At 33.7% G+C, this 12,422-nt stretch overlaps 1 protein-coding gene across 34 annotated transcripts in view; it reads left to right on the forward strand.

The window, feature by feature from the left end:
• The window catches only part of ADGRL2 (adhesion G protein-coupled receptor L2), a 205,810-nt gene extending 193,629 nt beyond the window's left edge, over nucleotides 1–12,181 (forward strand). For 16 of the 34 annotated variants that reach the window (XM_069595711.1, XM_069595758.1, XM_069595721.1 and 13 more), the window contains 4 exons: nucleotides 1,472–1,640; nucleotides 4,239–4,367; nucleotides 4,918–5,014; nucleotides 10,141–12,181. In XM_069595711.1, coding sequence (XP_069451812.1) covers nucleotides 1,472–1,640; nucleotides 4,239–4,367; nucleotides 4,918–5,014; nucleotides 10,141–10,895 — 1,150 coding nt within the window. In that variant the 3' untranslated portion in view covers nucleotides 10,896–12,181. Of the gene's footprint in view, nucleotides 1–1,471; nucleotides 1,641–4,238; nucleotides 4,368–4,917; nucleotides 5,015–6,689; nucleotides 6,819–7,055; nucleotides 7,138–9,394; nucleotides 9,448–10,140 lie in introns of all 34 variants that reach the window. The other 18 variants (XM_069595825.1, XM_069595814.1, XM_069595831.1 and 15 more) reach the window with 7 other exon arrangements.
• The last annotated feature ends 241 nt before the right edge of the window (nucleotides 12,182–12,422 follow it).

The raw sequence follows: 12,422 nt of genomic DNA on the forward strand, positions 1-12,422 counted from the left end.
AAGGATTCTGAGCAGTTTCTACTTCTAATCCTGTTTTCCTAAGAGAATTTTCTCCATTACTATTGTTAACTTGGAGATTATCTGTTGCTTTCATGATAATTAAATAAATGTTTACTCTAATTCAGGGTTGAAAAAACGGAAATATCAATGGGAAAAGTGCTATCTAATGAGAAAAAATCAATAGCTGTTGAAAAAAGTTGATAGCATTTTCAGTTATATTTTAAAATATGAGTTAATTTAAAATCTGAGGCGATATTGTTCAAGTTGGTTACAATGGGGTGTAGAAAATATTTTAAATGTTAAAAATGGCAGATCTTATAGTAAAGGTAATTTTTTTTATTAGATGTTTTAGATAGGTTAGTGCCAGCTTCATTGCATGTTGCATGGTCAGAGAGAGAGCTAATCTTTAGCATCTCTCTTTTCTTCCTTTTCCTCTTTCTGTCTTCTCATCTACACCAGTAATTACCGTGTTTGTGATGGCTACTATAATACGGACTTACCTGGGTAAGGTAGAATCCTACATTAACAAATTTATGGCATGACTTATATTTTTACAAATCCGTCAATATCATGAATTGCCCTTAATTTTTATAATTATTTTGGAATATCTTATTTGCTAGAGTATTTTAAACTATAATATGCCTTTATTTTTTAATTGCTTGCCTCTGCATTTTGACTTTCTTAATTTTGACTAATTTTATAAAATATATAAATGCTTTCTTATTACTTTCTATTTTAATTCTGTCTAATAATTTTGTTTCTCTTTTCTGCTTATAATGCTTTCTAGCTATGAAGATAATAAGCCATTTATCAAGTAAGATCATTAGTTAGACATGGAATGCACTGACTTTAAATCCTCTCATTCCGTCCTAGTTTTCTACAGTTCTTTTCTCCTTAAGCTATTCATGATGAAATCTCTCCAAAATTATTTTATTTTGAAGTTGTTCTCATGTTTTTGTCCCATTTCAGCTAGGCTGCTTCATGCTTTAGTCATAAAATCTTAGGTTCACTTAAGATTAGTTTCCTAGAATCTGAAGTTCAGGTGTTAAGTGATTATCTGCCATTTAACCTTTCTGTGTGTATCACATTATTCAGTGTCATGAGTGCACCACAGGAATAAAAATATAGGAGTAAACTAATTAAGGACTCCTTAATTTCTTTTATCACAATGCACATAAAAGACAATAAAGTCATGGGGGTTAATTTATACCTTGTATTTTAATATAGTTTTCATACTTACTTATTCTGAATAAGAAAAGGTCATACCTGCTGTTGCTGTTTTCACTGGAGACTGCAGTACTAAATGCTATTGTTCTTTCTTTAATCAATGAAAGGTTAAAGCCAAAATGCTGTTGAATTTGAATATGAACATAGAGAAAGTCAACTGCTACTAATGATATGCTAATATTTAAGTGTGATATGTGTTGTTCACTCATTGAATCTGTTAATAAAATTCACTTTATTTTTTCAGGTCTTGGGTGCTTGGCGCATTTGCTCTTCTATGTCTTCTTGGCCTAACCTGGTCATTTGGGTTGCTTTTTATTAATGAGGAGACTATTGTGATGGCATATCTCTTCACCATCTTTAATGCTTTCCAGGGAGTGTTCATTTTCATCTTTCACTGTGCTCTCCAAAAGAAAGTAAGTGAAAACACTTGGAGGCTCTGCTTACTTGTTCTTTGATTTGAAAATAATTTTCAAATTATTTTAAGTTTCAAAGATTTTAAGTTACCACTGGCATATTATTAATAGCATTATATTTTACTCATAAATTAATTGTAATGTAAGTCAGGAGGTTCAGGCTTCACATATAAAATATGTCAACACCAGTCATCTCTTGAATCTCAATTGGGCAATATTATAAACTAGATACTTGTAAGATTTTTTCTTTGAAGTATACAAAAATGCTTTGTGCAGAAAGTATACAAGATAAAGAAAAATTTAAATAATCTTGTTCTTTCTCAATATAAGGAATGCAGTAGTTCAAAGTAAAAATTGAGTATAAGGTTAAATAGTGTAAATTTTAAAAGCATAAGATATATAAATATGAATATTAATGTTGCCTTTTTAAAAGAATTTAAAACCCAATAATTTCATATTTCACATCTTACTATTTTGTCCTGATTTAATCTTAAGTGGAATCCTCAAAAGTGATTCAGAAATTAAAGTTGCAGGTGAAAAATTTTAATCTATTGTAAGATGTAAACCTAATAGAATAAACTAGCTGCCATTTAAGTTTAAAATTTCCATGGCTTTCACTAGGTATAATCCTTTCCCCATCTGCATATCTAATGTAGTCTTTTTATTCTGTTATTATTAGTTGGTCACTAAATTGAACAGAGAAATAGAATTGTGAAAGTGAAAACTATTAAGTTTTCAGTCCTGACAAGATGATTGTGTTGTTACTTCCATCAATTCTGAATAAGCTATAATTTTGAGATAATGACAGTGGAATGTGCAATACTGACAGATAATATACATTCATAGCAATATAGGCATTAGGCACAACCAGCACCAGAGGGTATTATTTGGATAAAATACCATTGTGATTGCCATTGTCTTGGTTATATAGCATTTCAGAGCAGTTAATAGCTATTAAAAGTGCAAAATTTTTTGATGTATCATGTCTTATTTAATAACACTGAACTTTAACTTGCTAAACATTATACAGGTATGACCTTGTAATTACTTTGGCTTTTATATATTTTCTACATACATGAGCAGGTTATATACATGCAGATGATCACATATTCATAACTTCTGTCAGATGTTTTTGATAAAGTGTAAACTTAGAAAAAGAATGATATTGTCATTATTTCCTCATAGGGTTTATGTATTAATTTTGCAGAAATTTTGCTGTGCTTGTTAATTAACAATTATCTCTTTAAGTTATTGTGTTACACTTCATTTGAACAAGTTCTACTTAGTCTTGGATACGTTGTATTGGATATTGCCATGATGAGTTGTTAGAACATAATATAAGATGATTTAGTTAAAATCATGGTTCTAACTGCTTGAGTGTATATTTAGACAAAGGAAATACTTTGAAAGTTCAACCACATTGTTATTTGTTCTAATAGCTATAATTAAATAAAGCTAAGATAATGAAAATGCAAGTGCACTTAGATTTAAAAGGTCATTAGTGACTTTAATTCTCTAACTTCCCAAGTAATAAGTGTCAAGAGTTTTGGTTTTTGCAGTGATAGTGTTCATAGAACTATGATCTGCAGGGAAGGGGTGTGGAAAGTTGTCAGGGGGCTTTGAGTGTTTTTTGAAACCTACTAGAAAAAAATAATTTCATGTGCAGCCTTTCATCCTTCCTTCTTATAATTTCAAAGTCTGGCTCTTAGCTACATGAAGCATATTTGTATGCCAAAATACAGCTGCATAGAATCCAGAAATATCCCCCACTCCTCCCAATTCTTGATGACCTAATTGGGGCCCTATTATTTACCATTGCTTGGACTCCACTTTTTAAAGTGTAATCTTTCATTTAGGCCTAAGAACTTTTGTATCTATTCATATATCCAAGCTTCAAGGGGAAAGGGAAATTACGTGGGTAACTCATTAATGTGAATGGAAATTGCATAAATAGTTCCCTTATGTACTAATGAAGTGAATGAGCATCTTAGACTCTCTACACTAAGTGTTAGAGCTAGACACATCAGAAAATGAAGAAAACATTCCATCCTAATTAATGGCATATGTATCAAAGGACATTATTTCCTCTTTATTCTTGTGCCAATGTAGCCTTTCATTATAAAGAAGTTACCCACAACACTGTGCAATCCAGTTAAAGAAGTTTATGTATTGACCTACCTAAGAGGACATAAAGCATATGAAACTTAAATGACTGAATTACAAGTGGTTAAATGTAATTAAGCAAGGAAAATACTAAATTTTTATCCTATTTTCTTGGCATGAGATAGAAAATTGGGTTGACTAAGGCTATTGCTAGAATAAGGCTTTTAAAATATTGCCATTGTATTAATTAATAACATTTGCACTATAATAGGGTAGAAAGCATATTTCTACATATTATATCACACTTTAAAATCCTACTGGACTGTCTAGTGGACAGAGCTGTTTTTCCGATTACCAAGTCAATTGAATTTGATTTTGTAATCTCCACGGAAAAGGGTTAGTGGAACTTTTCATCTCCTCTGCTCATTTAATTAGAGAGCAAGAGGAGCAGGTATGTTTATATTAATCCCTTGGTCTCGCGGTTATTCCATGCAGGTACGAAAGGAATATGGCAAGTGCTTCAGACATTCATATTGCTGCGGCGGCCTCCCGACTGAGAGTCCCCACAGCTCAGTGAAGGCATCCACCACCAGAACCAGTGCTCGCTATTCCTCTGGCACACAGGTAACAAAGACTTTGACAGCATCTTTAATTAACCTTCTTTATAGAATGCCTTCTGAGACATGTTCTGTTCAGATGCACTAATTGTCTTCTCAGTATAATATCTAGGTAGCAGATACTTGCCTTCTTAGTTTTTTGGTTTTAATATCTTCTTAAGTATTTCTGCAAGATGTTTCTTTAGGTATAAACATCCTTTTTCGAGAGGTATACTTCTTTAAGAAGTATGTCACAATAGTTTGATATCCTAAGCTCGTGTAATACAGGACTCAGGGAGCATTCAATAAACATTTGTTAGTCGACCATCATCTCCACTTTAAACAAAGACGATAATTGAAAATTTCTTTAAAATTAAAAGATTAAATACTCCTTCATAAAGAAGAAACACAGCAGTATAGACTTCCTTAGTTTAAGAACAGAATCGATACACGTTTTTTTTTTTTTAAGTCAAAAGATAATCCTGCACAGATTGTTTAAGGTAAATCTTTGTGTTTCTTTAATGTAAGGTAAGCTTTGGAAAGCTAACATAACGTGTCTTGCTATTTTATGTTAATAGAGTCGTATAAGAAGGATGTGGAATGACACTGTGAGAAAACAATCTGAATCTTCTTTTATCTCAGGTGACATCAATAGCACTTCAACACTTAATCAAGGTCAGTTACTAGGAAAATTTGAGTTTACTATATAAATTCTGTGCCTTTTGCCAGTTTACAATAATTCTAGAGGAAACACTGACTTTTTCTCTCAAATGAGTTTATATCATAAGCTCTTTCTTAAACCTGTTGAGTCATCTTTTATCCTTTATTAAATTACATATAAATTCTTTCTATTCAATAATGTAATGCAAAAAGTAGAATTTCAAACTCCACATTAATAGAGTAAGGCTGGAAAACGTAATTTTTGAGAACATACTTTGCCACAGATTAAAATATGTTCCTAGGGATACAAATTATTCCTTTCTAAATGTACATTTATGAAAATTTTCTTCTTAAAAAATAGAATAACTACTGCTCACATTAAACAGTGCCAGTTTTGTAGTAAAAAATCTTATTTGTAAAATTCTTCTGTTTTTATGTTTCTTTCAAAAAGTAAATTTTAAAAACATAGTAACTCTTCATAAATCATTAAAATACATGAGAACTTACGAAGTAATTTTTACATTTGAATTGTTATTTTTAATGTGTCTACAATTATACCCTTATCACATAATTAGTATAATTCTAACTTAAATTAATATGGCAAATAAAATAACTTAGCAAGATAAGGACACAAGTGCATCTACAGACACATATTCCTGAGTACAAGCTTAGTAAATTTCAGTATATTATGAAAAAAATCATATTTTATATTTTCTTAGAGAGGTAATTTATCAAGTAATTTCAGTTTTGATGTACTGTTATAATGTAATATATTTTTTCACAATGAAATATTAAAGACGTTTTTCATTGTTGGCATTGTTCTGATGAGATTGTTTTAAAATGAAAAAAGCATATGTATGGCATCAAAACCAACTTGAATTTTAAAATATTTTTAGCTAAATTACATTAGCTATGCAAAACATATGTTTGATAAGTATTGAAAGGTTTGTAATTTGTCAATTAGAATGAGTGAAATGTGTGTTTATTCCATTGCTCTGATGTTTTACCTAATTCTGTTAAGATGACTATCAAAAAGGAAATGAATTATTCAATGATTCATTTTTGAAACCTGGCAAATAAGATCATAGAAGGAAAAGTCTTGTTACATAGAATCAGTGAATGGTCTAATAATTCATTGTACGCAGTCTCTTTTTCTCCCCTCAGCATGTGTGCTCTTGCCTTTACTAAGAGAAGCTTGGTGCAATGCGTCATACTTTTTACGTGTTTGTGAAAGTTGTTTTTCCTCCTGCTTGTGTCAAAGTTGGTATTAACACAGATGTTTTCATGAGGGATAATCCCACACCTGTAAATCCTGAAAGTCTGAGATTCCCTCTTCTGGGCTTCAGTGGTTAGGTTTTTAATATTAAGCAGTAACATCTCGAAACATAATGTTGATCTCTGTGCATTTAATTGCCATTTTTGTTTAACAGTGATTTTGTATAAATTAGTAAATGTCATCCTCAGCAGGTGTTTACTTGAGGGACTTACAAAGCACCTGTGAATTACTGAAATTTAACTTTCCTCTCCCCTTTCTCCTTCAAATTAGTAGTTCAAATACAGTCAGAGAATTTCAGCAGATTTTCCTTTGCCAACTTATCCACTACCCTTGATGAATACAAAAAGTACTTTACTGCAACTGTAACACTAAAACAAGAGAACTGATGTATTTTTTTCTGTTTCTTTGCTTTAGGAATGACTGGCAATTACCTACTAACAAACCCTCTTCTTCGACCCCACGGCACTAACAACCCCTATAACACATTGCTCGCTGAAACAGTTGTATGTAATGCCCCTTCAGCTCCTGTGTTTAACTCACCAGGTGTGCTTATACTTACGAATACAACTACCTTTCTTTGCTGCTAAACAGAGCTCTGATCTTTACCCTTTTTCTAGAATACTCAAGTTGCCATATATTTATTATTATATCCTTAATTTCTCAGTTAAAAAGAATTATGGTATTGCCCATGCCAGGCTTCTAAAACTGCACTATATTATAGTATAGTAAAAATTCAGTCGTGATAGTATTTACAAATAATTATCCATGTTTTTGACACAGGTGGCATAAATCTTAATATATTATTACAGGACTGACATCACATGGTCCGAGAGCCCATCTTCAAGATTTATATCATTTAGAGGTATCCTATCTATGTAATATATACTATTCAGTTGACTCTAAAGCTTGCTGAGAGAGTTTGTTTCTGGCATGACTTAGCTAATAAAGATAATTTGGATGCCTAGGTATAGAAAACTGCATCCAGCATTATCAATCTAACCAAACTATAGTATAGTGCAGCTTTATGGTAGTTTTTCTTTTTTTCTTAAAAAACTTTGAGAATAAAGTTAATATTAGTTAGTTTCTATCTGTAGTTATATTGGGGGGAGGAGGAGAGATTGTCACTAACCCATCCTATATTTTATTATGTTTTCTAATAGCTTATTAATTTTAAAAATATATTTAATATTAACAGAATTTGCAAGATTTTGGTGAAAGTTATTACATAATTACTATTAGCATAAAATCTTTATTTGTAATTGATATTTGTCACTAAATTAAACACAGAACTTCGTTTCCATTTTTTTCTTGAAATTCTTTTTTAACGTAACTGCAGCTTCTCTTTTCATTCTCTTGTTTTTCTTACTTTCCTTATGCTTTCCTCTAGCAACCTACAGAGAGACAAGTATGGGAGTAAAACTTAACTTTGCCTATCAAATGTAAATTTTTTCAGCATGATTTTTAACCGGCACAATTAAAACATAAGTAGCAGTCATGAAGTAGACTCAGCGGGCAAGTGGTTCACAATTTGCAACTCACATGTTTCCAAATTCAAACAGTACATTTACATGTACTGCCTTTTGTCAGTAATAGAGGTCTGTAGCAAATGCTGTTCATACTTAAGTACATGCAATGCTGAAATAATTTGCTTCTTAAAGCCTGAGGTACTGTCAACCCGAATGCTGAATAATTGACTTATCATTTCTGCATTCCCACAGTAATCTTGCTACAGGCTGTGGAAAGTCTTCCAGTGAGTTACCTGAACTTGGGCAGAAAAAGTTGCCTCTTCAAAACCAGCCAAAGATGTGCTTAGATCTGCAGTATATCATAGAAAACACTTTTTGGATTATCCAGTATATATTCTTATATTTATTAAACAACAATACAAAGAAAGAAAAATGACAAGATCATACCTCTATGGAGGAAACAAATGCTAGTAACCGATCCCTGTGTCACTGTAATTTAAAACATCAGATGTTTCCTAGTAATAGATCTTCTAAAATTTGTGGCACATATATGAATTTATAAAGCTAATGAATCATGTCAACCAGGCTGAAGGAAGCCTTGCAAAGAACTGTCATTACTTCATTTTGTTATATGTGCCACGGAGCATAATACAAACCAAATTGTCAATTTTTCAAATGTAGAAGTTGGATCAGAATTTTTAAAATAGCATGAGTCAACAATATGATCCCTCCTATTTTCTTATTTTCTGCTAATGATAATTGAGTAATTATGAGTTATTTATTGGTCATGACAATGAGTTTTCTAGGATAATCTGCAGCTTTATAAGTGGAGTGAGCACTAAGAAGGGAAATTTCCTATTTTTTCCAAGAATTATTTTTTTTTCCTAAACTCCTCCAAGCCTTGCATACAATGCAGCAGCCTCACAGTGGTCAGTTTCATTTCAATAACATCATTTCATTCTTTTTTTTTTCAGACCTATCTGTAGACAAGTGATTTTTTTCTCTAGGATTTTGAGAATGAATAACCTAACTTTCCATGGTACAGACCATTTAATTTTCTCTTAAACTTTTTTTTTCATCTGCCTGAGAAGCACTGTGATGTCTTAGTTTACATGTTTATGTGTCTAGAAAAATACAAAGAGAGCATGTTATCATATTTTTTTTCTTCCTAAACCTCTTTTCATATCTTCAACAGATGTATCCAATCTTTCATTCCTTTAGAGATAAAAATATATTAGCCAAGGCTGACACCCTTTTCCCATTCCACAGTTAATACTTATTCTTGGTTTAATTTCTGTGACCCATATTTAAGAAATCTCCTAACATTTCTGCGTTTAACCTCCATGCCCATGGTGTCTGTGGGCCAGTCTCGTATAGTAGATTCTGCTGGTTCATTAGAAGCTGTCACTGTGACTGATGCAGACTGCAGGGCTGCAGGCAAACTTTGACCATTAGAAGCCTGGGGCCATTGCTATTAGAGTATTAGTACCAAAACAAAAGTTCAAAATCATAAGAGATATTCAATGAAAAAGCAAAAGGCTGCTATTGCTGGTAATCTAATTTGTTGAACCCTTGCTCTGACTAAGTTGCTGAGAAGCTTAGAAATTCTTCATCATGTTACAATAAATCATTTTACTTTTTTTTGTATATCAGCTACTCTTAGGCCAGATAGCCTGAGCAGACAGACATGATGTGAGTTGTCCAAAGTGAGTCATTCCACCTGCTGTCTATCGTGTTGTTGGATGGTGCTTGTGGGCCCCTGGTCCAGTCAGTGTGAGAGATGGCTATCTTTGTTTAACATGGAATCTTTGTGTCTGTCCATTTTTTCATTATTTTTTTTTTTTACTTCATCTCCAGAAAAAGGAAATGTTAGAATGTTGTTTAAAGAGTTGCTTGCCAGTTTTGTGGGTTTATGTTGTACATTTGCCTTCAGTTTTTGTATGTGACTTATTCCCTTTTAATTTAGTGTTGTTTAGGACAAATTCTGTTAATTTTATTTTTATAAACCATAGTCTCGTACTTTAAAATGTAAATGTCACTAATGAATTGCTTTGCATTAACTATGCAAGGGCATGGAGTGAAGTCTTCTTTGTAAGAGTGTCAGAGATTTGACCAAAAATCAATTGATAAATACTGTCTCCTCAAAATTGTTAAATCAACATTCTGTATGCCCTCTTCCCTCCCCAGAAAACAGTATTATTTTTTCACACTTGTTCCTGTTATCTAAGGGGTTGCAACTGTTTACAGTTGGGAACGCGGGAAAGCCTGACACTTCCCAAGTGTTAGCTTTCGAATACAACTTTGTCCTGAACGACATTAAAAAGTTTTATTCTAAAGAAGTAACTATCCTCTAATCAGGAACAGAGACAGTAATGGGACCCCTCCCTTTTCTGTTTCAGGACATTCACTGAACAATGCCAGGGATACAAGTGCCATGGATACTCTACCGCTAAATGGTAATTTTAACAACAGCTACTCACTGCGCAAGGGGGACTATAATGACAGCGTGCAGGTTGTGGACTGTGGACTAAGTCTGAATGATACCGCTTTTGAGAAGATGATCATTTCAGAATTAGTGCACAACAACCTACGGGGCAGCAGCAAGGCTCACAACCTCGAGCTCACACTACCAGTCAAGCCTGTGATTGGAGGGAGCAGCAGCGAAGATGATGCTATTGTGGCAGATGCTTCATCTCTAATGCATGGTGACAATCCTGGACTGGAGCTCCATCACAAAGAACTTGAGGCCCCACTCATCCCTCAGAGGACTCACTCCCTTCTGTACCAACCCCAGAAGAAAGCGAAGCCCGAGGGGACTGACAGCTATGTATCCCAGCTGACAGCCGAGGCCGAGGACCATCTCCAGTCCCCCAACAGAGACTCTCTGTACACAAGCATGCCCAACCTTAGGGACTCTCCCTATCAGGAGAGCAGCCCCGACATGGAAGAAGACCTGTCTCCATCCCGGAGGAGTGAGAACGAGGACATCTACTATAAGAGCATGCCAAACCTTGGAGCTGGCCACCAGCTTCAGATGTGCTACCAGATCAGCAGGGGCAATAGCGATGGTTACATAATCCCCATTAACAAAGAAGGGTGTATTCCAGAAGGAGACGTCAGAGAAGGACAAATGCAGCTGGTGACAAGTCTCTAATAGTGCCACTAAGGAATTCCAGAGGCCACATGCAAGTAGTGAATACAGACAGACTCCATTGGCCCTATGCAGCTCCCTCAAACTCCGCTTGAAGCGATGGCCCTGTTGACCTGTGGTTCTCCAGTGTAAAAAAAAAAAAAAGATGACTGAACCTTGCAGTTCTGTGAATTTTTATAAAACATAAAAAAAACTTTGTATATACACAGAGTATACTAAAATGAATTATTTGTTACAAAGAAAAGAGATGCCAACCAGGTATTTTAAGATTCTGCTGCTGTTTAGAGAAATTGTGACACAAGAAAAACAGAACTTTCCAGCCATTTTCCTGCAGCAGTTTGTGAACTAAATTTGTAAATATGGCTGCACCATTTTTGTAGGCCTGCATTGTATTATATACAAGGCGTAGGCTTTAAAATCCTGTGGGACAAATTTACTGTACCTTACTGTTCCTGACAAGACTTGGAAAAGCAGGAGAGATATTCTGCAGCAGTTTGCAGTTGACTGCAAACCTTTTACATTAAGGCAAAGATTGAAAACATGTTTAACCACTAGCAATCAAGCCACAGGCCTTATTTCATATGTTTCCTCAACTGTACAATGAACTCTTCAAAAATGGCTAAAGAAATTATATTTTGTTCTATTGCTAGGGTAAAATAAATACATTTGTGTCCAACTGAAATAGAATTGTCATTAAAAATAATTTTAAAGAGTTTGAAGAAAATATTGTGAAAAGCTCTTGGTTGCACATATGTTATGAAATGTTTTTTCTTACACTTTGTCATGGTAAGTTCTACCCATTTTCACTTATTTTCCACTGTATACAGTGTTCTGCTTTGACATGTTAGTCCTTATTCTTACATTTAAATTTCTTATTGCCAAAAGAGCGTGTTTTATGGGGGGGAAAACTCTGAAGCCAGTTATGCCATGCCTTGCACAAATGTGGTGAAATCTAGAAAAGGTTGTGTGTCTCCCCTCTGTTTGTTCTTGAACAGGGGTCAGCGAGGGCACTGGGCACTTCTCACAAACTTTCTAGTGAACAAAAGGTGCCTATTCTTTTTTAAAAAATGAAATAAAACATAAATATTACTCTTCCATATTCCTTCTGCCTATATTTAGTAATTAATTTATTTTATGATAAAGTTCTAATGAAATGTAAATTGTTTCAGCAAAATTCTGCCTTTCTTTTCATCCCTTTGTGTAAACCTGTTAATAATGAGCCCATCACTAATATCCAGTGTAAAGTTTAACACGGTTTGACAGTAAATAAATGTGAATTTTTTCAAGTAGCTAATGTGCCCTTTTATGTATGACATATAATTGGCTTTAATATACGAATACTTTGCCACCCAGCTCACCTTGGGTATACTAGGTCCTTTCACAGTATAACCCACGAATATGCAAAAGAATACACTTCAGCTGCCTGATGGCTCTATATGCTGAAAAGAATATATTTGTATTCTAATTGCTAATTACCAGTGCACAAAATCTGGCAGATAGGTTTCAATAGGGAAGTACTGAAAGTACTTA

Source organism: Ovis canadensis, chromosome 1 (assembly GCF_042477335.2).
Source record: "Ovis canadensis isolate MfBH-ARS-UI-01 breed Bighorn chromosome 1, ARS-UI_OviCan_v2, whole genome shotgun sequence".
Classification (NCBI taxonomy): Eukaryota; Metazoa; Chordata; class Mammalia; order Artiodactyla; family Bovidae; genus Ovis; species Ovis canadensis.